The sequence below is a fragment of the Ceraceosorus guamensis genome (genome assembly GCF_003144195.1).
Source record: "Ceraceosorus guamensis strain MCA 4658 unplaced genomic scaffold IE81scaffold_3, whole genome shotgun sequence".
NCBI classification, from domain to species: Eukaryota; Fungi; Basidiomycota; class Exobasidiomycetes; order Ceraceosorales; family Ceraceosoraceae; genus Ceraceosorus; species Ceraceosorus guamensis.
Window position 1 is genome coordinate 464,402 of NW_020289998.1, and position 23,161 is coordinate 487,562.

General features: G+C 56.2%; 9 protein-coding genes across 9 annotated transcripts; 3 read left to right on the forward strand and 6 right to left on the reverse strand.

The window, feature by feature from the left end:
* The first annotated feature begins 516 nt into the window (after positions 1–516).
* IE81DRAFT_319764 (putative OPI3-methylene-fatty-acyl-phospholipid synthase) lies at positions 517–2,009 on the forward strand. The gene is made up of 3 exons (XM_025512825.1): positions 517–1,236; positions 1,338–1,412; positions 1,486–2,009. Exons 1-3 carry the CDS (start codon positions 737–739, stop codon positions 1,652–1,654), a joined length of 744 nt encoding a protein of 247 aa, XP_025373080.1. The 5' UTR covers positions 517–736; the 3' UTR covers positions 1,655–2,009.
* A 102-nt stretch (positions 2,010–2,111) lies between these two features.
* Positions 2,112–3,211, reverse strand: IE81DRAFT_319765 (putative cyanate hydratase). Its single transcript, XM_025512826.1, has 4 exons — positions 2,904–3,211; positions 2,755–2,818; positions 2,603–2,678; positions 2,112–2,413 (listed from the first exon to the last, which is right to left on the reverse strand). The coding sequence occupies exons 1-4, from the start codon at positions 3,059–3,061 to the stop codon at positions 2,217–2,219; spliced, it is 495 nt and encodes a 164-aa protein (XP_025373081.1). The 5' UTR covers positions 3,062–3,211; the 3' UTR covers positions 2,112–2,216.
* Positions 3,212–3,739: 528 nt separating this feature from the next.
* On the reverse strand, positions 3,740–5,120 carry IE81DRAFT_308564 (acid protease; the record flags this gene model as incomplete). The annotated part of the gene is made up of 2 exons (XM_025512375.1): positions 3,740–4,844; positions 4,875–5,120. The coding sequence occupies 2 exons, from the start codon at positions 5,118–5,120 to the stop codon at positions 3,903–3,905; spliced, it is 1,188 nt and encodes a 395-aa protein (XP_025373082.1). The 3' UTR covers positions 3,740–3,902.
* An 842-nt stretch (positions 5,121–5,962) lies between these two features.
* Positions 5,963–6,644, reverse strand: IE81DRAFT_130787 (hypothetical protein). Its single transcript, XM_025510267.1, has one exon. It carries the CDS (start codon positions 6,534–6,536, stop codon positions 6,147–6,149), a length of 390 nt encoding a protein of 129 aa, XP_025373083.1. The 5' UTR covers positions 6,537–6,644; the 3' UTR covers positions 5,963–6,146.
* A 2,866-nt stretch (positions 6,645–9,510) lies between these two features.
* Positions 9,511–12,591, forward strand: IE81DRAFT_130809 (hypothetical protein). The gene is made up of 4 exons (XM_025510268.1): positions 9,511–11,027; positions 11,111–11,277; positions 11,343–11,378; positions 11,444–12,591. The coding sequence occupies exons 1-4, from the start codon at positions 9,801–9,803 to the stop codon at positions 12,435–12,437; spliced, it is 2,424 nt and encodes an 807-aa protein (XP_025373084.1). The 5' UTR covers positions 9,511–9,800; the 3' UTR covers positions 12,438–12,591.
* A 92-nt stretch (positions 12,592–12,683) lies between these two features.
* IE81DRAFT_284765 (hypothetical protein) lies at positions 12,684–14,111 on the reverse strand (the record flags this gene model as incomplete). The annotated part of the gene is made up of 6 exons (XM_025511604.1): positions 12,684–12,969; positions 13,085–13,167; positions 13,261–13,395; positions 13,464–13,499; positions 13,576–13,729; positions 13,861–14,111. 6 exons carry the CDS (start codon positions 14,109–14,111, stop codon positions 12,684–12,686), a joined length of 945 nt encoding a protein of 314 aa, XP_025373085.1.
* Positions 14,112–14,654: 543 nt separating this feature from the next.
* On the forward strand, positions 14,655–17,778 carry IE81DRAFT_363751 (acetoacetate-CoA ligase; the record flags this gene model as incomplete). The annotated part of the gene is made up of 10 exons (XM_025516804.1): positions 14,655–15,770; positions 15,880–15,981; positions 16,065–16,143; positions 16,216–16,466; positions 16,535–16,548; positions 16,626–16,822; positions 16,909–17,014; positions 17,095–17,394; positions 17,477–17,501; positions 17,574–17,778. Coding segments are annotated over exons 1-10 (2,175 nt in total), but the record flags the coding sequence as incomplete, so codon positions are not given.
* Positions 17,779–18,444: 666 nt separating this feature from the next.
* On the reverse strand, positions 18,445–19,904 carry IE81DRAFT_319774 (hypothetical protein). The gene is made up of 3 exons (XM_025512827.1): positions 19,619–19,904; positions 19,256–19,553; positions 18,445–19,179 (listed from the first exon to the last, which is right to left on the reverse strand). The coding sequence occupies exons 1-3, from the start codon at positions 19,718–19,720 to the stop codon at positions 18,455–18,457; spliced, it is 1,125 nt and encodes a 374-aa protein (XP_025373087.1). The 5' UTR covers positions 19,721–19,904; the 3' UTR covers positions 18,445–18,454.
* A 147-nt stretch (positions 19,905–20,051) lies between these two features.
* On the reverse strand, positions 20,052–22,589 carry IE81DRAFT_363753 (hypothetical protein). The gene is made up of 6 exons (XM_025516805.1): positions 22,377–22,589; positions 21,827–22,303; positions 21,448–21,759; positions 20,861–21,365; positions 20,722–20,784; positions 20,052–20,655 (listed from the first exon to the last, which is right to left on the reverse strand). Exons 1-6 carry the CDS (start codon positions 22,473–22,475, stop codon positions 20,534–20,536), a joined length of 1,578 nt encoding a protein of 525 aa, XP_025373088.1. The 5' UTR covers positions 22,476–22,589; the 3' UTR covers positions 20,052–20,533.
* Between the last annotated feature and the right edge of the window lie 572 nt (positions 22,590–23,161).

Consider the following 23,161-nt stretch of genomic DNA (forward strand, 5'->3'; position numbering starts at 1 on the left):
AGCATGTGGAGCGTATTGACAAAATAACCCGCAATCCTGAATAGTCACAAATGATCACGAGTGTCAAAATGCTAAATAGCATACATATAGCCAAAGTCCGCCAAGCAAGACATGCGCGAAAGCAACACACCAACACCACATGCTGCAGAAGCGTCATCAGCAGCTATATAGCATGCAGTCATCAGTCTTGAGTACGTGATGTGTGAGTCTGCTCCCGCGTCAACATCTACGCGGCAAGGCGCGTCTCGATCGCGTCGGCTGCTGAAGCCCGCGGAGTCCAGCAAACAGCCGCGCGGGCAGGCAGCCATGGCACGCGATATGCGCGCTATCTCTAGCAAAACCCGCCCGGACGCGCGCACGGATGCACGTCAGAACAGCGCGCACGTGAGAGCGAAGGCTGTGGCACGCGGCGGGACATGATCAGCAGCAGCAGCTCTGTGCCGCTGTGTGAGCTGTGTGCTTCTTTCAAGAAGAAGGAAAATCACGAATCGTGAATCTTGAATGTGAATGCAGACACATATATATATGCAGACCTTTGCTGCGAAAGCAGGAACACGGCCTTCATCGAGTCTTGACTTGAGCCGTCCTTGAAGCTGCTTTCCAACGATTGTTGCCCGCTGCCTCCTTCTCTCACCAACGCTCAGCTCAGCTCTACTGTTGACTCTCTGTTCTAAGCGAACGAGGACATGGCAAGGACCACATAGTCTTTGGGCCCCTTGCGCAACTCATTCTCATCATGTCGTCCCTATTCGGTCACAAGCACAATCTCTACCTCTTTCCAGGTGTGATCGACTTTAGTCAGGTCGACTTTTGGATCGCAGCCGCTTCCATCTGCTTCAACCCCCTCTACTGGAACTTGGTAGCGCAGAACGAGTATCGCAACAAGACAATCACAAAGCTGCTGAGGGGCAACAGGTACTTGGGATGCTACCTGCTCGGAGCTAGCATCTTCCTGCTGGGCATACTCAGGGATCATCTCTACAACCACGCCATCGCTTCCCAGCCTGCCAATGCTCTACTGCTCCATCCCGCTGCCAAAGTGGGCGGTGCAGCCATCTTTGCGGTGGGACAAGTGTTTGTCATCACTTCCATGTGGGCCTTGGGCGTGACTGGAACATACCTTGGCGACTACTTTGGCATCCTCATGCCCAGCATCGTCACCGGCTTCCCCTTCAACGTCGTAGCGGATCCCATGTATGTGGGTAGCAGCATGTGCTTCTTTGGCGTGGCGCTTTGGTGAGTGGATGCTGCATGCGCAGGCAAAGGGCGATTGCATTGTGCAACAAGTGGGGACGCGCGTTGAGCTGACAGGACGTGTCAATCCACAACTTGCGCAGGTTCGGCAAGCCTGCAGGTGTGATCCTCTCCGTTTTGGTGGTCATCGTCTACATCGTCGCGATGCGCTTCGAAGGGTGAGAGGCAACAAACGCTGCGGCTGCACATGTGATAGGCACGTCAACTGACAGCTGATGCTGGCCATCACAGACCTTTCACGGCCAACATATACGCTACGGCTGCGCGAGAAAAGGAGCGACACGAAAAGATCGAAGCAATCCAAGCGGCTGACGGACCAGCTAGAGGTACGCGATCCCACGGCACCTCCTCGCCCGCGCCCAAAGCAACACGAAGGAGCTCTCGCAAACGCGCAGACTGATCTTACGTATCGCTTTCAGATACCTCTTGGCTACGCGGCCATTGCGAGGGTCTCTCCGCTGAGGTGCTCTGCGATTCGTCACTCACATTCCTGCTACGCTAGGACTTCTCTCAAAATCTGCAATTCTCTGTTGCTTGCCCTCGCACGGCAGGCAAGTGCGTAGTGATTGCTAGCATACTTGCGCATGGTCTCAACACCACTTTGAGTACACATCTCACACTGACTCGACATCCCTCATTACCCACACGCGGAAGTAGCTGCTCACAGCTCGCTTCGTCATGCACCTACGTTCTTTCTTGACAACCACCATGTATGAAGCATATGCGCTAATTGTATGCTATGTGTTCGAATCCCTCGCAACCCCAAGCGTGGTGCGCCGACAAGCTTTCCAGCTTTTGAGCCTGTCAACTTGACCTCGGCCGGGCAAGATGTTCACACGTGGGACACAGCAGCCGAATGGAGAGCAGAAACCAGAAGCCCATGCAATTGCGAGATAAGGCAGACAATGACCAGAGACGGGTCAACTGGAACGGATGCAATGCGAGGCAAGAGCTGTACACGTTCACCATTTGGTGTAAGGAAGGAACTTGCCATTCAAGGTGATCTTGACTCGATCGCCCTTGGGATTGGGTTCCTTTTCGACGCTTCCGGTAAAGTCGATGGCGCTCATGATGCCGTCACCAAACTTTTCGTGGATGAGGGCCTTGATGGGATGACCGTATACCAAAAGAGCTTCGTACAGACGGTACACGACGGGACTGTTCGAGTTGCGATGTCAAAGTGTGCTACATCAGCATGCGTCGAAGCAACAGTAGGACAGCCGCCGGTGCGAAGCAGCACGAAACTCACTCTTGTTCGCCAAGGAGGGGGAAGATGAGGTAGGGAGGTCGATGAAGTCAGCCCTAGAAGAATAGATGGGCATTCTTGATCGCATGGCTTAGGACATACCCTTAGGAGGCCACTCTCCTACTCCCCGAGTAGGGTAGAAGCTTGGGCCAAGAGCATCGACGAGATATTGTTGGTCCTGCACGGAAGGGAAGCGAGTGAGCCACAACACTACGAAGCTGGCATTGTGGCCCTGACAACGCTCTGCAACGTACGATACTGAGCACTTTGGCGAGCTTCTCCAAATCATCTTTCTCGGGCTTTGCTTGGCCATAGAAGCTATTGCAACGGCCGAGAGTCAGCAACATCCATCGACGATTCCAACGATGTACAGCACCAAGACGCGTCCACGCGAGACACTTACAGACCCGCAGTCCACCATTCGCTCCTGTCTATTCCCTTTGCGATCTGTTCAAAACTAAGGCCTGCCTTGTTCTTGGCATCGTGCAGTACCGAGATCACAGGCGGTTGGTTCGCGAGCACTGTAGGACGGTGATGGCCAGTTGCTTGAGGGGCAGACATGATGACGGACGACGGATTGGAGGGTGCTACGAATTCAGGATGGGGTTTGAGTCTCTGGATGGTCTTGACGCATCGGGGGGATGCTGTGACAATACCGCTTGGGCTTTCTATATACCCTCAAAGATCGATCCTAATCGGCACCTTGGTCAGATCACCTTCGCGCTAATCAGAGCACAAATCAGGTCATGTTGTACTTTTCGCACATGCTCTGCTCATGTCTGGCGCTCATCAGGCCTGCCCCTCCACATGCCAAGACTTGTCGAGTACCCGGATGGCAAAAGTCAATCGATTAGTGGAGTTGGTGCGGAACGCGGTGTCGTGCCTTTCCAAAGCAGTTGGCCTATCAGAGGAACGTCTCATCTCGGTTAACTCGGTCGCGGCCACACTCCCCCGCGATCTAAAGTTGGGCCCATGCAGTTCATGATTCGCGATTGGGCGCGTCGTTGGCCCGAGATAAGAGGCAAGACCTGCGTCACGTGCTCTGATACGTTGTGCCAGTCACAGTCACAGTCAAGAGTCAAGAGTCAAGAGTGTGAGTGCAGCAGCGTCTCGCCGATGAGGCTCACAACCGCAACAGCAGAGTTACCCCAACTCTCCACGGCCTGCATGGGGCTCAGGACGATGATCACGATCAACCTCGATCCAATTTAGGTTGTCAATTCTGAAACAAATTCCAGTAGGATACAGAAAGAGCAAAAGCAAAAGGAGGGTAAGGACGCAGCTCTATAGCATCCATCAGAGTGGAGCGAGCGCGAGCAGGAGCAAGATGCGATGCAAAAAGCAGTTCGGCAAAGGTCGCTGATGGGTAGCATCTCAGAACTCAGACGACTGCACGGCGTCCTCACTTCTTGAGTGCGAAACCAACGCGGGGATTGGCACCGCCTGCAGAGTAGTCGAAGCCAGCGTAGACGTTCTGCAGGAACGTGTCACCAAGGATCCAGCCGTTTTGAAGTCCGATGTCAGCGCCGACAATGCCTGCGATCTTGAAGAAGCCTTGGGTGGTGAGCAGCTGAGATTGCTCAGACAGGGTCACATCGAGACCAGCAACGTTGAAGGTGAACTTGGGCGTGCCGATAGCGTAACCGCAAAGCACCTCTCCGCCCTGGTAAAGAGGAACACCGCCAGCTGCCAAGCAGATGCCAGCGACTTGAAGTGGGGGCCCGAGAACAATGGTTGTTCCGGTGTCGACGATGACGTTGTCTCCGAGAGACGCGCCGTTCAGCTTTGCTCCAGAAATTTGCCAGAATCCTTGAGCTTTGTTCACGTTCGTAAACTTAAGAGGTGCCTTGTAGCTGCCAGAGTTGAAGAAGCCCAGGTCCAGACGGGCTCCTTGAGGGTAAAGACCGAATCCGAATTGTGGCTTGTCGAGCTTGCCCTGCTTGATCAAGCTGACGTAGAATGGGTCCGCCTTGAATTGGGCGATGCTGGGGAAAGCCATGCCGGAGATACCGTCAGAGCTAGATGCATCCAGTGTGGACTGACGAGCTTGGCCAATGGCTTGGCCGGTGGCAGTCAGACCACCAACGGAGATGTTGTCCGTGTAGATCTCGCCAGTGGCTTGGGTGCCATCACCGTATCGCACGGTGAAATTGCGGCCAGTGTCTTTGGCGGTGGAGCCAGGGTTGTACTTGCCAGGCTGGAAGAATGTGTCGCTCGATCCAGTGTCAAAGTCGAGCTGGGCGGTGTTGCTGCCTGCCGTAAAGGGTCCCTTCCAGAGCAGCTGATTGCTAACATCCTGCAGGCTGACCGTGCCGGTTGCACGCTTGGTGTGAGCAAGCCGAGACTGAACTTGGCCAAGGATGTCCTGGATGACTGTGCTCGTGGCGTTCAGCAAAGGGTTGGTCTCGCCAGTGTTGTGCTGGTAGTTGACGAGATTGCGGACGTACTTGTAACGAAGTCGGGTGACTTCGCTGAGCAGACCATCGCGAGTGAGAGGCGTAGCGCGCTTGGCGATGTTGAGCGTCGAGGTGGATACTTCCCGCTCGGGGAGGGGAGTGCTGCTCACGGCAGTAGCAGCGGCCAGAGCCACCGCGAGGGTAGAAAGGAAAGTGGATCGCATTGCGGATGGACGACGATGGGGAAACGAGAGAATGAATGACGGGTGCTTGGATGTGAATATGGAGGTGGGCCTCGCACTTGGGGACACGAATGCTTCAGTGGCGTGATGGGGGCGGAGGCGACTCTTTATGTACTCAGCGTGGGGAACTCAACTTGCTCTCTCGGCAATATGAACGCTTTTCTTGCAGGCCGATGCCCCACATAGACAAATCATTGAAAGCTTCTCACCCCCTTGGTGTTGCATATGATTCGACCCTTGAATCGCAGGCCTGCAGCCTGCGGTCAGTCTAGACGACATCTGATCTGGTCGGACTTCATATGAGATGTGTGCTCCAAACCCCGGCTTGCAGTCGAGCGCACTGTGACTGGCGCAGAAACCCGCCACTAGTCGCGAGTAGCAAACGAGATGAAGGCGGAGAACTCCTGCGGTCGGTGGCTCCTAGTTGCGTTGCCGGGCTTACGAGCATGATGCGGCCCCCCTCCCCATCCCGCTTCCCTCTCGCGCCATCAGCAAGAGCGTCTCGCCAGAAGTATTTGCATGTTTGGAGCGAAAGTCTCAGTCCCGACAGCAGCACGACCGAGACCTGCTGGCTGCTGCTGCCGCCGGTGTCTCGTTGCTCCAAGGAAGGCAAGTCACTCGTGTGAGTGCAGCAGGCAGGCAGGCACAGCGGCCGCGTCGCGTGGCGCTAGATCTGCAACCTGCAAGCAAGCAAGCGCTGCAGGCACGAATTGAGAAGCCTGAATCATGGGGAGTGGGACTGTGTGTTCGGCGGGACATGGCAGGGCCAAACTTTCTCCTTGTACTGTTTGGTCCGCTAGCGTCTCGGAGTCAGACCCCTCCCTCCAGCTCTCGGTGTGTAAAGATGACGCAGAGCAGAGCACACAGCCCCTCTTTCCATTGATCTGATGCGCCCTTCGATTGCCGACGGTGTCGAGCCCCTCGACCCTCCTCCGTAAAGATCGTCGAGGCCTAGCCAGGATCACCTCAGATCGAGCTGCTGCCCGCCTCGTCCACCTCTGCCCCAAGTCAAACTTTCGTGCCCAGAGGCTGTACTCCTTCCGTACGTCTTAGGAAAGCTTTGTGCGCTTTAACGCGAGTTCGACCGGGAGCCGATCGATCAAAGTTGTTGACCCTCGTTGCTTGGTCCGGGCTGCTGCCGCGACCCACGGTAGGCGGATTCGCGGCCGCCCGCCGGCTCTCACATACAGGGCGGGGCTCAAGGGAGATTGTGATTGAGGCCGTCGCCACTTTTCGCCTCCGCATGTTCCATCGAGCGTTCCCCGCAGCGTCCCGCGTCGGAGATCGAAAACATCCGCTCGAGCCTAGATTGAGCGGCGCCTGCCCACGCCCGAAGCCAAAGAGTCCGCACGGCAATAATGAATTCTGAACATCGCCTTGACGAAGGCTGGTGCGCATCACGGAGGTCCGAGAAGAGGTCAACGAGAATTACTCAGCCCAGGAGCTCAAGGCAGTGAGGTGCACGTAGCTGGTAAGGGTTCAACCATACATCGCATCAAGCATATGAGCTGAAGCTCGAGAAATGGGCCGACACATTCTGTGATTGAATGTTATGACAAGTAGCACCCCCAGTGGCGGATATCTTGGCTCATTTTGGCACCAAAAAATCAAGAATGAACGTGCTCTCGCGCCAACGACCCGTTGCACTCACTGCACCGTGCTCTGTGGATGCTGCTGCCTCCCTTTCAAGCAAACTTCTTGCACACCAAAAAAGGAGAGTTGTTTCATGTCTCGAAATCCCTTCACGCGGACTTGATGGTCTGCACTCAAGACTCAAGACTCAGACTCGCGTCTCGCACAACCACGTTCCTGCCAACTCTTCGCACAAGCACGTGGTCTGCTCCACTTTACGACTCGGACGCCCATTTTTGGTGTTTGCGGGCCGGAATCGAACGCTGGAGCTGCACGCGCCCCAGATCAACCCACGCCAACCCATCCCAAGTATAATTTGGTATCACCCGCACATACTCGGAAATCCGGGCGTTCGGACCCAGGGTGCATGGGACATTTCGGAGACTTGTATATAAGCAAGTGACCTTACGCGATCCACGTTGGGGGGTTGCCATGCAGTGCTTGTCAAGCTGGATCGCTGCATGGCGATGCGCTTGCTCGATAAGTCGTGACTTGTTTGGCGTGGTTGCCCGCCCAGAAGTCACGAGTGAAGGGAGAATGTGAATGAAGGATCAATCATGCTGGATGCATCCTTGTCTGTTGAGAGGTGAATTTCTGTGATTTGAATTCACTCTGGATGTTCCGCAGTCAAATTCGCGATGGGTACGCTCCAAGACTCTGGTCTCACATGGGTCTCATCGTCTCATCATATTCCAATAAGCATCGTCCACGCATCATGCACGTCGCTTAATTTGCCCTCATGCGTGCATGTTGAAACGCATGTCAGTGTGAATGTGAAGCGTCAGCATGTATATCATCTGCGACGACTAGTAGAGAAAGCAAGGCGGAAGTCACAGCAGGTAAGACGCCGGTCTCATGCCACACACGCGTCCCGCATTTACGAAGAAACAGATGTATATAAGCATCGAGGCGGTCTGTATATCAAGTATCACATTGACTATGATCTGAAAGTTAAAGTGAGTGGAATCTTTGAATGGCAAATCAAGTGCATGGTTTCAGATCACGAGTTGTGAACTCGAATGCCGTTGTCCGTCGCCCATAGCACGCAAGTTGCCCTCATGCTGCTGCGCCAAAGAGAAGAAGCTGGAAGATCGTGCTGATTGTGAATCATGACGACGACCACCTTTACCGGTAGGTACATGGCTAGCGTAGAAGAGATGCGCGATAACGTGACCTTGGCGGTTGCAACACGACGCTTATTTAGCGCCCTTCTTTTGGCGTGCTCCGCATTTGATTGCCGTGATCGGTCGAGCGCAACAGGCTTCGTCTTGTCGTTGGCAACGCGGCGAGTTGGTGAAAGCGCATGCAGTCAATGAAGTCAAAGTACGAGAAGCATTCGAATCGGGAGGCAAGCAAGAATGTGAGTCACGAATATCCTGCATTCGGCACCAGAAAGGGCCAGTCAGGCTAGGAGAGAATATATAGGGACGAGCGCACGTGATGACGCTTTGCGACCTCGGCAGCAGCCATCACGCAGGAATTAAGGCTTTATCAGCTTTTACTCGAGACTCCCGACTGGGCGTGGGTGGGTTGGTCGGCTGACGGTTGACTTGCCAATTTGAAGAAAAGACCGGACACGTCTTCGTTCAGGAATTGGCCAAACGACGACTCACTGACCACTCTGCACACGTTGGCCAGTTCGTCCTCATCATTCGTGGATATTGACTCTAAGATGCGCTGCGGCAGCTCAAGTAAAGCTTACGAGTCCCCTAACGGTGCCGTACCTTGCTCTGCATGCCAACCATGGCCGGGGTACGCCATCAGTGTCAGGGTACATGCACCCCGCAGCTTTGACCTAATCGTGATCGGCCTTCGAGCTCGACCAAGGCTTCTCTTGCGGGGGGAGGGTGGCGATGGCCCGCCATATGACCGCGACCCGCTGCTCCTGCCAGGGTTGTGCTGGACGCGCGCAAGCTCTCAGCTAGCAGCTAGGGTGCTGAGTGTGGAGGCAAGGCAGCGGCGGCCTGGATCTGACCTCGCTGATGGGGAGGAGGGGGGGGGGGGGGGGGGGGGGGGGGGGGGGGGGGGGGGGGGGGGGGGGGGGGGGGGGGGGGGGGGGGGGGCATCAGACGCCGGCGAGTCCGTCCGGGATTAGGTTCGCGTGTGCTTCATTGAGAGCTCATTCGTGAGTGCCAAGCCCTTTCAGAGCGCGTTTCTATACGGGCGGCGCGCTTTCAACCAATTCACGCGCGAATCGTGAAGGAGTGGTTGAAAGCGCCACACGCAGCACATGCATGCAGCCAAAGGAAGGCGCTGCATATGCTGCTGCTGCTGCTGCTGCTGGCAAGTCGTGAGTTGTGAGTGCAAGTGCTACATCGTCGCGACGTGCGCGCACAGCAGCAGGTGTATGATGCTGCTGTATAGCTGATGCATGCATGTATGCACGGGTCTACTACGGCAACAGCAACAGCAACAGCAGCAGCAGCAGCATCAACAACAAAGCAGAGCATCAAGCAGCAGCGGCACAGCTTACCGTCAAAGTCGCGCAAATCTGAAGACAGAGTCGAGTGGTTTGAATGAGCTCCGAAAGTTGCATGTCATCAAATATCGTCTGCTGCTGCTGCTGCTGCTGTGGTGAAAGTTTAGAGCGTTTGGAGCATGAAAGGCGGGGCGGATGCTTGCACGCACACTCACGACTCACGACTCACGACTCACGACTCACGACTCACGACTCAAGCAGCTAATCCCGATTGCCAATTCATTCACATTGCTCGCGCGGATCTCTTGCCGTTCTACTCATCATCCCTTTCAATATCTAGCGACTATCACCTCCGCGCGTAGAGGCGCAACCACTCTGGTCAGGTCGAGCCTCATCACACCAGCGTTCGCCCACGATACACATCAACTTGCTCTGCTTTGCAAATTTGGGGCAGCGCTCGCCTGTCGATCCAGGCGCGCCTCGACCCATTGTCGATCAAGAGGCCCCACAGGCCGTGTGCAGACGAATCACCCATCTTTTCCATCGCTATTTGCCTCGGCTCGGCTGTCTAGCTGCTCCTCATTCGGGCCAGCAAAGGGTCGCACGTAGAGATGGCCCGAGGGGTCAGCCAGCGAGCTGTGGGGGGTGGTGGAGGCTCGCGCAGAGTGATAAAGTCTGGAAGCAGGGGTGGGAATAGGGGCGCAAACAGTTCAGCCGGCAACAGGGACGCGACGGGGGGTAGATCGCCCACGTCGAGCGTCAAGGGCCGAAGCAGGGCGAGCAGCACAGCTGCCAAGCGGAGCACAAGGCCATCGAGTCCGGGCAATTTGGACGCAGAAGCCGCCTCACCGCCCGACCCTGGTCTCCTCAGCCCGTCCGAATCGGGCAAGATGCTGTCGACCTCCTCCAGCTCAGACGATACCTCGGAGCACGATGACGACTTTGAGGACGCAGAAGGTGGCGAGACTCAGGAGATTAGTCTGGGAGACGAGCTAGCAGGGGAAGACTTCCAGCAGGACCACGGCACGCCAGGCGATGCTCCGAAGCCCCGCAATTTCGGAAGCGTGGAAGAAACAGATGGCGAAGCGGTGGATCTGGGCACACCGGTCTTGCCCAAAAAGCAGATCCACAAGGTACCTTCCAGCAGCCAATTTGTCGCGGTCGACTTGCCACTGCCAGCGCTCCACCACGCAGACGGTTCGACCACGAAGGACCCCTCATCCGAACTCAGCATCATACCGTCCGCACCAGCTGCCGAGTCTCGCTCTCAGTCCGTCTTGTCAGACAACTCTGATGCGTCAGCGTCCGCGGCTGGCGGAGCGAACAGCACCACGGCTGGACAAAAGACGGCTCGTCGGTTCTGGGAACGTTTGCGTGCGGGATCTTCGAGTGAGCCGAATCAGGCTCCCAAACCTCCATCGAGCAATGATGGAGCTTCAGAAGCGGGCTCAAGGTCAGCAACTCCTGATCCGGGGCCCCGACCGACACTGCCGGCCCGATCAGGCGCGTCTGCTCCAGGCGCGCCTCAAAGCTCATCGGTTCAGCCCATTCGCAAATCGACGTTTGCCATGCCCACGCTGTCCTCACTTGCAGCTGCCGCTCAAGCAGCAGCTGCAGCAGGTTCTGCCGCTGCCGCAGATTGGGCAGCCTCGAGAAATGCTGCAGCAGTGCAAGAACCTGCGGAACGCCAGAGATTGCCGAGGTTTCAGGTGGACGAGGCCAAGTTGGCAGAGGATGTGATGCGTTTTGCGGATGCGAGAGACACGTTGCACAATGAGAGGAGTCCCGAGCGCTTGAGGGAACTGGGCAATAGGTTGGAAGAGGGTTGGCGAGAGAAGGTGAGTGAAGTTGTGACGAAGCAGCATTAGCGCTTCGAGCAGCGTTGAATCTATTGGATCCTACTTTGCACCTCTGGTGACAGCTCTCGGAGACAGCTGTGATGAGGGAAAAGCTGGAGCAGGCGCAGCTAAGTATCTATGACGTCGAGGACGAGAACAAGAATCTGCGTCTCTCTTTGAAGGGATTAAGTGAGCAGATTGCCAGTCTCGAAAGTGCTTTTCACACCTTTCAACTTAGCACCATCGAACAGTGAGTTCAGCGATGTTGAACGTATTACTGGCAGGGTTCCACTAAAGAGTCCACTTGGTTCACAGGATGCGCAAAGAGAAAGAGCTGTTCGAAGAGGAGAGGTGAGTTGACTCGTTGACAAATCGCAACATTCACCACCTTACCCTGTCCACTTTCGTGCGCGCAGACGCGAAGAGCTGGAAATTTCCCGATACGAGGTTGCGCAGGGCAAGCGTGAGCTTGCCGAAACCAAAGCAATCAACGCTCAGCTCCGACTGGTGGTGCTCAGCGGCTTGCGAAATGCGACCGGGCTGGGCTCGGAGCTCGCTCACTTGGATCCAAATGCAAAGACGGGGCTCGAGTCAAGGCTGAGAGCGATCGAGAGAGGAGAGCACGGCAGTCTGGCTGCCGCTCTTGGCTCGCCACCGCCTTCTGCAACGCTAAATACGCCCATGCGCGCTCTTCTGTCTCACGACGGGGCATCGCAAGCGCAGACGGAAGGCAGCCATGGCGAGTCGTCTGCCGCGGATGAGAGCGAAAAGAGCGGCGCGGCGACCTCGACGGATCGAACGAGTTTCGAAGAGGGCGATACGCTGGAAGCTTCTGTCGGTGCGAATGGACAAGATGGGGAAATCGACGAGACGTCGTTGTTGTTTGACCTGCCCATCAGTCCTACAACGTCGAGACCCGTCACGATGCTCTTCAACGAGCCTGTTCATATTGCCAAGCTCAATCATCTTCTGGGACTCACCCCTGCGCAGTCTGGCGTTCAGGAGCCCATCGCCGAAGCGGACGAAGGTCAGACCATCGCCATTCCAGAGTCTGCTAGCGCAGGCGGTGCTTCGAGCGCGCCAGCAGCGGGCAGATCTCTCCTGTCGCCAGGCAGCTCACCAGGCACCGCTCGTTCGGCTACGATCTTTGCAGGTCATTCGGTACCAGCAAGCGCAGCCGTTCCGCACACCCCGCACGCCCCGCCAGCTCTGGCGGCACAGCTGACGGGCGCCAAAATGTTGGCGGATGAAGAGCACCAGAGAGCGGTCAAGGAGGAGAATGAGACGTTGAGAATTCAGCTCAAGAATAGCTTGACTGCGCTCAGGGCCTTTGAGCAGGAAGCGGACGAGCTTAGACATCGACTCAAACAGACGGAAGCTGCCGTCGAAGGTCTCTTCAACTCTCATTAGCGACCGCTTGCTTGCCTGCCTGGCTTGAAGAAGGAAGTTTGAAAGCGTGGACAGTCGGAAGATGTGCTCGACTCGAAGTATGATGGACCTATCCCACGTCTGTATCAACAAACACAAAAATTGCATCATCCTCAGCCGATTGCGAATCAAAGAATGCGAATGCGATATGCAAACACTCTGCATGCTTTTCAAAAAGTGTGCTGCGGCAGCTCGCTGTGAACGTGCCGCATGAGAATCCCGCCATCATCATCTCCGTCCAAGAACGCCTCCCAGACCTTTGCTGACGCGTTCCACGTCGCGCATCGTGATGCTCACCCGCGTCTGTCTCTCCACCCCGACCCTGGGTAATTGCTTGGTACCTGCTCCAGCCGGCAAGACCTCAAAGGCTTGGGCTGGGTCACTCTGCACCGCAACGCCTGCGCTAATCAGCGCTTGCTGCAAGTGCGGAGCTTTGATCGAGGAGCCATTGATCACGCGCGCAAAGTGCTGCGTGGTGTCGCTGCTGCGGTCTGCTATGCCGTGCAGATAATCTCTGCAATTAGTCGGGCGAGCAGATGGGATGAGCACCAGGTGCAACAAAACTCAGTTGCGAATGTGAGAGCTCGTGTGCGCATAGCGGGCATCGAGTGAGCGCCAAATCGACTCACTTGTAAGCGTCCCCACGCGTGATCAATAGAGATCTGCGCTCTTGCAGAATAGAAAAGACGGGGTGCTGCTCCCTCGCTCGAGCCTTGGAGTTGTGTGCTCCATCGTCTGACGCATCGCCTCCATTCCCCGGACCAGCAACCTTCAATTCGCTTGCAGCTTCCGAAGCACCGTCGACGTCTGCTTCGTCATGGTCTGTAGAGCCTGTCGCAGTGGGCTCTTCCGGAGCCCAGCGGTAGATGTCTAATAGTGTATGCGAACCTAGCGAGAGGGTCGCTACGGCTGCAAAGTAGGCTCCTCCATCTTCATGAGGCTTGCGTCATTGCATGGAGGCCGTCAACTGTCACGCCCGCTTGGACGATACCATGCTCGCATACTCACCATGATGCCCTGACCCGCTTCGTACTCGTTCACAAGCTGCGCAAATCAGCGAGCGAGCCGGTGTGAGCCCTTCGCTAGCATTCGCAAACCCTGTGGAAGCAATGTGGCTCACGCAATGATTAGGACCCTCATGCTTGGACTCGACGAACGCTTTGGTCTCCCGGACACGCTGCACGATGTTGGGAAACCTGACCAGCCAATCTGGCAGAGGCTCCGGAATCAACGTGCCGCTCTTTTGAGCGATCTGACCGCCCCAGTGCTGCAACCTGCAAATGATCGAGCCGCTCCAAGGAGTGCGTGATGGATGTTGAGAAGAGCGATGCGCGACAGAATGTTTGAGTGAGCGGCATGATCTCGTACAAGCACGGCACGTGCTGCTGCGATGATCGCAGCTCACCTTCTGGCTTGCAAAACTTTCCACTTTGGCTGAGGAGCGCTATTGATCTTCCCCATCAGGTACCTCTCCTCCTCCGCAGTGATAAAGTCGGGAATATAGAAGAAGCCATGCTGGGATTGTGACGAGGCGGAGCGATCACTTGTGGATGAGGTGCGCGTGCGTGTGGAGCTGGAAGCTAGTGCGGATGTTGGAATGTCGAGCTGATAGCGAGCAAGGCCTGATGTGGCGGCGGATGAGCTGGAGGTAGACATAGCCCCAACAGGTGCGTGGAGTAGTGATGAGCTGACAGCTTCGGCTTTGCAGGGATGTGCAGGGATGTGGCTGCAAGAGCCGCGTCCAGAGATGCGATTCGAGGGTTCGATGGAATGCGAATCACGCACTGAAGGGGGGCAGGCAGTCGTGAGTGTCTGTGCAGAGACGAGCACACATCAGCGCACACTCAAGACTCGACACTTGACTGTGACTGCATGTGCGCTGCTGACCATCACGGGCAAAGCGGCAAGCACGTCCATGAAGGTTGGACGCACGCGCGACGCAACATCACCGAAAAAGATCGCGGAGGGTCCGTGCACACACCTTTGAACGGCGCCGCGGTCAGTTGCTCCGCGGTGTCCGTTCCGCTCTTGCCGCGAGCCTCATGTGGTTGTCACTCGCGCGTGAGCAATAGGTACCCGCGCACAGCTAGCTCTGTGCGTGCGTGCATGCACGCATGGGTGCCGTCGTGGGGAAGTGCGTGGTCACGTCACCTGCTGATGAGTGATGTCTCCTCTTTCGCGCTCGCACTCGCGCTCGCACTCGACATCATCAGCTCGATCTCGATGCTCGACCAACGGGACTCTTGGTTCGCAATCACAATGTTGTCCCGCTTCCCATTTCCCTGTTGACGGTTGAAGCATCCAGAGACCCTCGAAAGCGTACGCCTTGCTCCTCACGACTCTCGCGTGCTTCCGAGACCACTGCATTCTTCCAGCTGCATCTTCCCACCTCGACACTTCTCCCGTTCAGCCTCGAAATGGCCTGCCCCGCTTCCAACGTGCAAGGGCGCATAGTCTGGGAGCCCAAGCGTGTCGAAGCGACACGCATGGACGCATTCCGTCGACACGTTGCCCAAAAGCGCAGCTTGCGGCTGGACAACTACGACGCCTTGTGGCAGTGGAGCGTCACGCATCCTTGCGAGTTCTGGGCAGACGTGTGGGATGAGGTGGACATCATATCGAGCGGGCACGATGATGGGAAAGGAGTCAGGTGGGAGAGCGTACTTAGAGATGCCAAGGCGCCCATCTACCCTCCTCCCAGATGGTTCGAAGGCGCTCGCCTAAACTTTGCAGAGAATCTCCTGCGTCATCGAGGAGACTCCATAGCGTTGATTGAGGCATGCGAACCGAGCCCTGGCGGAGAGGAATCGAGAAAGGACGTCTTGTTGACGCACGACGAAGTGTTCCAGCAAGTGGCGGATTGCGCGCGGTCTTTGCGCAAATCGGGAGTGCAAAAGGGAGATTTCGTTGCTGCCTATGCGCCGAACTGCATCGCTACCATTGTGGCCTTCTTGGCTTGCAGCAGCATCGGAGCGGTTTGGATTTCTTGCGCTGCAGATTTCGGACCGGAAGGTGTGCTGGAGAGGCTGAATGCCGTGAGGCCCAAAGTGCTGTTCACGTGCGATGGGGTCAGGTACAACGGAAGGGTACATGCGCACGCAGAAAAGGTCAAGCAGGTCCTTGGGGGATTGCAACAGAGCGGCTTGAAGTTGGATCTGCTTGTGGAGGTGGACTACGTCGGAGGATTGCAGCCGCTGCTAGGGGCGACGCAGTGGAAAGAATTTCTGAGGAATGGCATGGGAGAAGCGCATATCGCTTTCGAGCAGCAAGACTTCAATGATCCTTGCTGGGTGCTGTTTTCTAGCGGTACAACAGGTCAGCATACACGCTGCTATCTCGATATGTTCTGATCCGGCAGCTGAGCAGCCACATTCTGATATGGCTCCCCCTTACCCTGTCCCTGTCCCTTCCCGCTCCTGCTCAGGCAAACCCAAAGCCATCACCCACAGGCTTGGCGGGATGCTGCTGCAGCTCAGCAAGGAGCATCTCATTCACGGCGGCCTGAACGAGAAGGACGTCTTTTTTCGTGAGTCGATTTACGAGCACACTAGGCTCGTATGACGCACGATGACTCACGCTACATCGCAACATTGCTTGGTCGGGCTGCAGAGTACACTACGCCCGGTTGGATGATGTGGAACTTCCTGGTTGGAGCCATGGTAGCTGGTTGTCCGCTCGTGCTGTACGAGTAAGTGTCGCGCCTCGCAAGAGTTCGTCTCGATTGTATCGCGGAATTGCTCATATTCTGGTGTGGGCGCAGGGGCTCGCCACTCAAGCCAGCCTCGGTGTTGTGGGACTTGGCCGCGAAGTACGGCATCACCGTTCTTGGTACCTCGGCCGCTTATCTGGGTGCCCTGCAGAGATCCGGATACAACCCCAAAGCGGCGCTTGGTGACAAGCTCAAAGTCAGACAGGTGCTTAGTACAGGAAGTCCATTGAGGGCCGAGCTTTATCCTTGGATCATTGAGAATGTGGGGGACGTGCTCATTGGAAGCATCACTGGTGGAACTGGTGAGAGCGTGGTAGAGCCAACATGTGGTTTGGCAGAGCTGATCCGCACCTCGTCTTGCCATGGCCAGACATATGCTCCCTAGTGAGGATGAGGACCACGCGTACTGTCGCGTGAAACAATCACCTTCGCTGACGCACACCTCGCTCTTCGCGCCGCAGTTCGCGGGCCACAACGAGGCGCTACCTGTCCGGGCAGGAGAGCTGCAAGCACGGAATCTCGGCATGAACGTGGATGTGGTGGATCAGGATGGCAAGTCTGTACCTCGTGGCGGCGAAGGAGACTTGGTCTGCAAGAGCCCATTTCCAGTTCAGCCTCTTGGCTTCTGGGGCCAAGATGAGAAGAGGTATTTTGAAAGGTGAATCGAATCGTTGATGTTCTGATCTCCTTTCTTGAGGAACGCTCCACTGATGATGTGATCGACGCATATACGCGGCTTTTCAGCTATTATGCTACGATTCCCGGCGTTTGGTATCATGGAGATCATGTCAGTCTCACACTCAATGGAGGTTTGGTCATGCTAGGCCGAAGCGACGCTGTGCTCAACCCTGTGAGTCTCATCTTAGCGGGCGCACCATGGCGTCGCGCAGCTACAGCTCCATTTCCTCTGATTGGCTACCACCTCTACAGGGCGGGATTCGATTCGGCTCATCGGAGATTTACGAAGTGCTGGAAGCCAACAAGCACGTACCCCCACTAGACACGATCGTTACGAGCGTAGCTGCCGCTCTCAAGCTTCCAACGGGCGACGACGAAGTCGTGGTGCTCCTTCTAGTCCTGCAGTCCGACTGCCAGGCTGCAAAAGACGGGAAAGCTTTCGAAGAGCTGGTCAAGAGTGTCAGGGGCGTCGTCAGGAGTCAGAGAAGTGCAAGACATGTGCCTCGATTTGTCAGGCGTGTACAGAATGTGCCGTTGACTCTGAATGGAAAGGTGAGCTGCCTACGTACAAGGAGAAGAGCAAGCGGATGCGCCGCTGACCAGAATGCGACCCTTTCTACGACTTTGCGATCAGCTCTCGGAAGTGCCAGTCAAGAAATGTGAGTCGAAGTGGCGAGCATCGAAGGTATGGACTCTCAAGCGGTCTTATTTCGGTCATCGTTGCCCCCTAGTACTCAATGGCGCGTCGCTGTCCAGTGTCAATTCTTCAACGCTTCAAAATCCGGTACGTTGCAGTGACATGCCACAGAGGCGCTGTGCATCCCATATAGACGACTTTGCGCAGCTTGTGTTTCCTGATATTGATCGAGCAAAATTCCGCTTCTTTCTGACAGGCTGTCCTGGAAGAATATGTAGAGATTGGACAAGAACTCAGGCGAGAGCTGCAAGGCTCCTCTGCATAGCAACCTGGCCCCAATCTCTCACAAGCGCTGCGGCAAGTGGTCAACATTGTAAACATTGTTATTCAACTCTATATTCGATCCTCAATCCCTGTTGGCATGTCAGACGGCGCGAAACAGTATAGCGAAGCTGAGTCGAGTCGACCGGAGACGGGCTGCGAAATCTGCATCACTTCGTTGTACAGCACATCGCGGACGTATTGCAGGCATCAGCGCTGAAGAGCTAGCAGCCGCTCACGATGCCAAGCTCATAGGGACTGCGCCGTTCGGCGCGGGTTCCCTCGTAGCTTCGTCAGTGGCTGTCGACGCTGTGACGACACTACGACATCAAATGAAGCTGACAGGTCTAGCGCCGCATTGCCTGTCTATCGGGAGGGCGATCGGTCAGGCGCACGGGGTGATGGATGCTGGAAGTGGAGATTCTCGGATGACCTCTGCGGTGCTCCGTGGAGTGTAGGCTGGAGTCATGATTGCGGCCAAGCACCAGTCGGTTGGATGTGAATCGTCGGCAAGGTGAGTTTTAGGCGCATGGGCCTCGAGAACGAGGACGAGTGCGGGTGGATGATTCAAGGGCCTCATCACGAACCATGGTGCCTCCACAGAACGGTGGGAATTTAGCATGGTTGGAACACTGGGTGTTTGAACGCGAGCATTCAAGACGGTCGGCCTAGCGTCAGCTCCAACGACAGCTTCTCTCCTCCCTTCTTAGGTCCCTCGGTCGCTGGTTCCGACTGGAGACCTCGATGAGGTCGTGCACCAAGAAGCTCCAACGAGGCCGGCTGTCGTCTTGAGCTTCCGCTTTCCCTTACGCTGCCGCCTTGAGGGAACAGCTCAAGCGTTCGTCTCTTGCGATCTTGCGCTGCGATACTAGCCAAGCTGCCGCGAAGCGGCCTGCCCTCAGCACTCGCATCATCGAGATCATTTTGTGTATGGCTCGTACCGCGCGGCGCTTTGCTCTTGGCTCGACTTGTTGTGCCGCTCGTCTCAGGTCGACTCAAGTCCCACAATTTCCTGTCGGGATACCTGAGCGGTGCGCCTCGTCTCGGTGCGGGCTTCGGCACGGCCGCCCTCTCTTTCTTCGCCGGCTCCTTGCTCTTTGGTTCCGGTTTGACAGCCCGCTCAAGAGATTCCACGTATTTGCGCTGAGCGTGACGAATCGCTTCGATGTATTTGGCTTGGAAATTGTTCGAAGCCTGCAGAGGCGGTGTGCCAGGGAGCACCGCCGGACTTCCCCCCGTAAGCGCCGAAAGTCGGTGCGCGTATGGCAGCGCGCGGTAGCGCGGCCCCGCTTGCGAAGGGCTCGATGGCCTAGACACCTGGGGTCGAGTCAATTGCACGCTCTCGTTAGCTTCAGACTTGACAGCTTGTTTTGTGGGGGCTGGGGAAATGCAAAGAAGCCCACTGATCAAAAGGCTGGATCTCGCTCAAACAAGATGGCCTGTCTCATCACTTACTTGCGCTACCAGACCGATCCAGCACGCTCTGCGGCGAGCGAAAGGCCGAGTCGTGGGGCGAGTGATTTATAAGTCGTTCCGGCCAGACGTTCGTACCGCGGAAAACCGTCACAGGATGCAAGAATGCACCGCGGCGAGCGGTCGGCTTTGTAGCTTGTACGAGGTCTGCGTCCCATAGTGACCGGCTTGCCTGCGCGTGCTCCAGGGCTGCCTCGGCTTGACCGAACAACCCTCTTCTGGAGAGAAGTCGATGATGCTCGAATCCTTGCGATGGGACACCTAGTCTCTCCGATAGATGCTGCAACACATAACAATGCAAAGCTCAGCAGCGTGATCAGCGAATTGACTAAGCAGCACACTCACGAAGTTGACAGGCTGGCCTTCTGCAGAGATCTGTAGTGTCCCAAACGCTAGTGCGGAGATAGCTATCGTGAGAGGAGAGACGAGTAGAGCTTGTGAAAACATTGTCAGGCGTTGAGGAGCTGATCTTCGAGCGTGAATTGATGCACAAAAGATATAAAGGAAGAAGAGCAAGATGGGCAGTAGAAGGATTGACGAAGTTGGTGGAATTCTTGGAAAGGCCAAGGAGCACGGTGGCGAAACGTTCGATTTCGAACGGAGCCACGCGAAGCCAGCTCCTTCTTGAGGCAACCAGTGTATAGCAGCACAGCATAATCAGCTTGCAGCGCGAACATTCAAATTTACAAGTTTGCCACCCACTCTCTGAAGCAAAGCCGCAAAATCCACTTGCACCGCGTCGCGTCGCGCATCAGGCACTCACCTCCCCACTTATCTGGGCTTCCGTCTGGCTGCCCCACACTCACACTACTACTGCAGGCTAAGAGCTGCCAGGAAAGCGCGTGGCGGCAGGTGACGCATCACCGATGGGAGTGGCGATCGCGCCTTGTGTTACTTCACCATTTTGACCCCGCCACCAGACTGGCCTCTATCTCTTCCAATCGCAGTTGCGGCTCCCCGTTCAGATGGTGAAGGCGCAGCGTTGCGTGCTCATTCACGCCATTTCGCGACTTTTGTCGAGCTGAAGATCGCCCCACCCGGACCCGCGGCCCGTTGGGTCCATGCAGTACTGCCTGCCTAGCTTGCCACCTGTTGGCTTTTGAAAGTCGTGCCGCCTCTAATGAGCGCATGACCTTCTGGCTCAGATTTGTGTGGGCGACGCCGTGAAGTTCAAGAGCGTCTGCGCGTGACAAAATGACTAGTGTTTGGAGAATTGCGATCGAATTGCGACTGTATGCTGCTCCACAGGTTTCAGGTGTTTTACCACGAGGTGTTCCTCATACCTTCCTCCGAGTCACCTAAGACCAGCTCAAAGGACCACACTGTCAGCGCTGTGCCCACAGCGAGAAACCTATGGACTGTCATGTGGCTCTGGTCCAGCACTGCATGTCAAGGAATTGAGCTTTTAGCCGACCGTGGCGCGAATGCTTTCGATGATGCTTACTCACGTAGAAGATGCGAGTAGACTGCTATTAGCAAAAGCCGGGAATAGGAGACAATGATCGAAATGACTGAAGTAGGCGGAGGAGCACGTTCGATCAGCTTCGTGGGGATGCGCACACTCGCAGAGAGGTTTCCGTGACTCACAAGCCCCAAAAGGCTCATCCCGATCCTGGCTCCGCCGCAATCGCTTCCTGCGCCGAGCCGCCGCCGCAGCCTTTCGATCACGCAATTTGGTCTCGACCCCCTCTTTCGCCTTTCCCTTTACCATCCCGTCCATTCTGAGTTCCTCGTCGGTCTCCGAGCCGCTGTCTTCCTCTTCCTGCTGCACTTGTTGGTCCCTCCACGCGCCTTCGGCTGCCTTCAGGACGGGCAAGATGCGCGATGCAGCGTATAGCACCATCAACCTGTACACTAGACTGACGATGACACTCTTCGGCAAAGCCGCTCCTGCGGCTGCAATGAATCGCGCCGAGTGGCCTAGCGTATGTCCAGCAAGATCGAATAGAGCGGTTGCAGATGCGAGGATCAAGGGCGGCAAAGGCGCGGATGCGAGCGAGTCAGTCTTGAAGGACCGAATGAGTGCCAGCGGATCCGCAGTAAATGCAAGGGAATCTGCTAGCTGATAGACGTTCCACACCACATAGCCGAACTAGTTGAGGTGAATAGGCAAAGTCTACGTCAGAGGAGAAATTGAAGCTGGTTGCGCCTTTGACGTCCACGATTTCACTCACCATAAGACTGGTTTCTATGACGTTGCCTTTTCGGACTGCAAACGCGATGGCAGTGAGCCACAGCGTGGATGATACAGCTGCACCAGTAGCTGCCGCGGCGCCAGGGCGGTTTCTAGTGGCTCCATCGAATGACAGGTAGAGCGCTACGGCACTCGAGACGTATACGAACGCAGCGCTGACCAGAAAGAGGAGCTGCCAGCCTTCTGCTCCACCTAAGCCAAATGATGGCAGCCAGGAAAGCCATTTTCGGCGTGGCGAGGGAGGGGATGAGAGCGAAGCGGCGATGATGTATCGCGATAGGCTGCCAAGCACCTGTGTGCGGTGCGCAAAGCGTGAGCGACACAGCGTTGTAGCAACAGGAGCCTTATTTTGCGCTCACCTGAATGACCAATAGAGTTGAGATGCCTTCCAATAAGCTAAACGCCGGGCTGCTCCATCTCAGCAAAGTATGCCACCAAGGCGGCACAGCCCTAGCGAGCCAGAAGGTGTGCTCCACAATCCATTCCAACACGCTTGATACAGCTATTCCTACGGTCTCCCCGAGCAAGCCCTCAGCGAGACCTACGCCGTGCAGGACTGCTCTCAGCTCTGCGATCGCCCCTACACTACTGTTGTCTCCACCAAGCGCTGATGCAAAGGCCCCTACCCTGGATTGGGGTTTTGTGGAGAAGTAAGAGCTACTGGGAGGAGAGTAGACATTGAAGACGACAAGCAGACATGCTGGTACGACGAGGAATTGAAACGTCGCGAGGAATGTGCCTAGCCAGGCCAAGCTCGTGCCTTTGACGAGTGCTCGTATAGAGGAAAGAAAGAAGTAGTAGCAGGCCAGTGAAGCGGAGAGCGCCAAGAAGGCATCCTGCATAAGCCAAACCGATAGTCAATACAAGTGCGATGCCGCAAGCGCGCAGAGGGCATGAGCATCGACTCACCACACCAGCTACGTCCAAGGTGAGTGGTAGGTATAGGATGACCTGCAAGAGAGTGGTGATGCGGCCGAAGGCGACGCAGATGGACCACACGACTGACATGCTACCTATCGCGCCACCTGAGGTATTTTATGAGCATGCCTTCTTGCGCTGTGCAGCTAGGAAGCAGTTCGGGCAGTGAAAGTGATTGTGGAGCCCCGGAGCTGCCAGTATTGAGGAGGGAGCAAAGCTTCGAGGAGGTCACCCACCTTCCGCGTGTCATCCTTAGCGCTCACTCCGGTGCGCGGCCCGACGCGTCTCATCTGCAGCTGTATGGGTAGGTTGTGTTGCACATGACGTGTCGTACGAGAGAAGTATGCCGTTTACGCGAAGGCCCAGCGCGGCGCTGCTGCATGGCGCGAGAGCAGGCTCTCACACGCAAGCGTGCTCATGACAGCTATAGGTAGGCAGGCCATCCAGCACATCCAGCTATAGTTAGGAGAAAGTTCTCCTTTCCGCTCTCACCTTCTCTTGCGGTGTAGCTCATTTTGAAAGGCAAAATACGTAGTGAAAGAGGCTCAAGAACGTCAAGATGGTATGCTGTCGGGGATTCGAAATGGCACGCACGCGTGTGCGCGCTCGATTTCCTTCCCAATGGCCAGCTGAGCCAGGAAAACCTCATCAGTCAGACCTCGGAGCTCACACCCGCTCACGCCGCACGAGAGCGGGATGCGGTAGAGCCATGTCGAGCACGCATTCTGCAATCTTGCACCTGACCGCACCTTCTTGGCGATCCAGTGGCCCTTGTA

Bases quoted from the DNA above. Each gene is read 5' to 3' on its own strand.
- IE81DRAFT_319764 (XM_025512825.1), top strand. From the start codon at position 737: ATGTCGTCCCTATTCGGTCACAAGCACAATCTCTACCTCTTTCCAGGT. The intron at 1,237-1,337 runs GTGAGTGGATGC...CAACTTGCGCAG, and splicing joins TTCTTTGGCGTGGCGCTTTG to GTTCGGCAAGCCTGCAGGTG. The intron at 1,413-1,485 runs GTGAGAGGCAAC...TGGCCATCACAG, and splicing joins GTCGCGATGCGCTTCGAAGG to ACCTTTCACGGCCAACATAT.
- IE81DRAFT_319765 (XM_025512826.1), bottom strand. From the start codon at position 3,061: ATGTCTGCCCCTCAAGCAACTGGCCATCACCGTCCTACAGTGCTCGCG. The intron at 2,819-2,903 runs GTAAGTGTCTCG...CCGTTGCAATAG, and splicing joins GAATGGTGGACTGCGGGTCT to CTTCTATGGCCAAGCAAAGC. The intron at 2,679-2,754 runs GTACGTTGCAGA...CCTTCCGTGCAG, and splicing joins TCGCCAAAGTGCTCAGTATC to GACCAACAATATCTCGTCGA.
- IE81DRAFT_130787 (XM_025510267.1), bottom strand. From the start codon at position 6,536: ATGCGCACCAGCCTTCGTCAAGGCGATGTTCAGAATTCATTATTGCCG.
- IE81DRAFT_130809 (XM_025510268.1), top strand. From the start codon at position 9,801: ATGGCCCGAGGGGTCAGCCAGCGAGCTGTGGGGGGTGGTGGAGGCTCG. The intron at 11,278-11,342 runs GTGAGTTCAGCG...CTTGGTTCACAG, and splicing joins CAACTTAGCACCATCGAACA to GATGCGCAAAGAGAAAGAGC. The intron at 11,379-11,443 runs GTGAGTTGACTC...TCGTGCGCGCAG, and splicing joins GAGCTGTTCGAAGAGGAGAG to ACGCGAAGAGCTGGAAATTT.
- IE81DRAFT_319774 (XM_025512827.1), bottom strand. From the start codon at position 19,720: ATGTTTTCACAAGCTCTACTCGTCTCTCCTCTCACGATAGCTATCTCC. The intron at 19,554-19,618 runs GTGAGTGTGCTG...TATGTGTTGCAG, and splicing joins AAGGCCAGCCTGTCAACTTC to CATCTATCGGAGAGACTAGG. The intron at 19,180-19,255 runs GTAAGTGATGAG...GCATTTCCCCAG, and splicing joins GGATCGGTCTGGTAGCGCAA to CCCCCACAAAACAAGCTGTC.
- IE81DRAFT_363753 (XM_025516805.1), bottom strand. From the start codon at position 22,475: ATGTCAGTCGTGTGGTCCATCTGCGTCGCCTTCGGCCGCATCACCACT. The intron at 21,760-21,826 runs GTGAGCGCAAAA...CACCGCACACAG, and splicing joins CAACTCTATTGGTCATTCAG to GTGCTTGGCAGCCTATCGCG. The intron at 21,366-21,447 runs GTGAGTGAAATC...CACCTCAACTAG, and splicing joins TCATAGAAACCAGTCTTATG to TTCGGCTATGTGGTGTGGAA.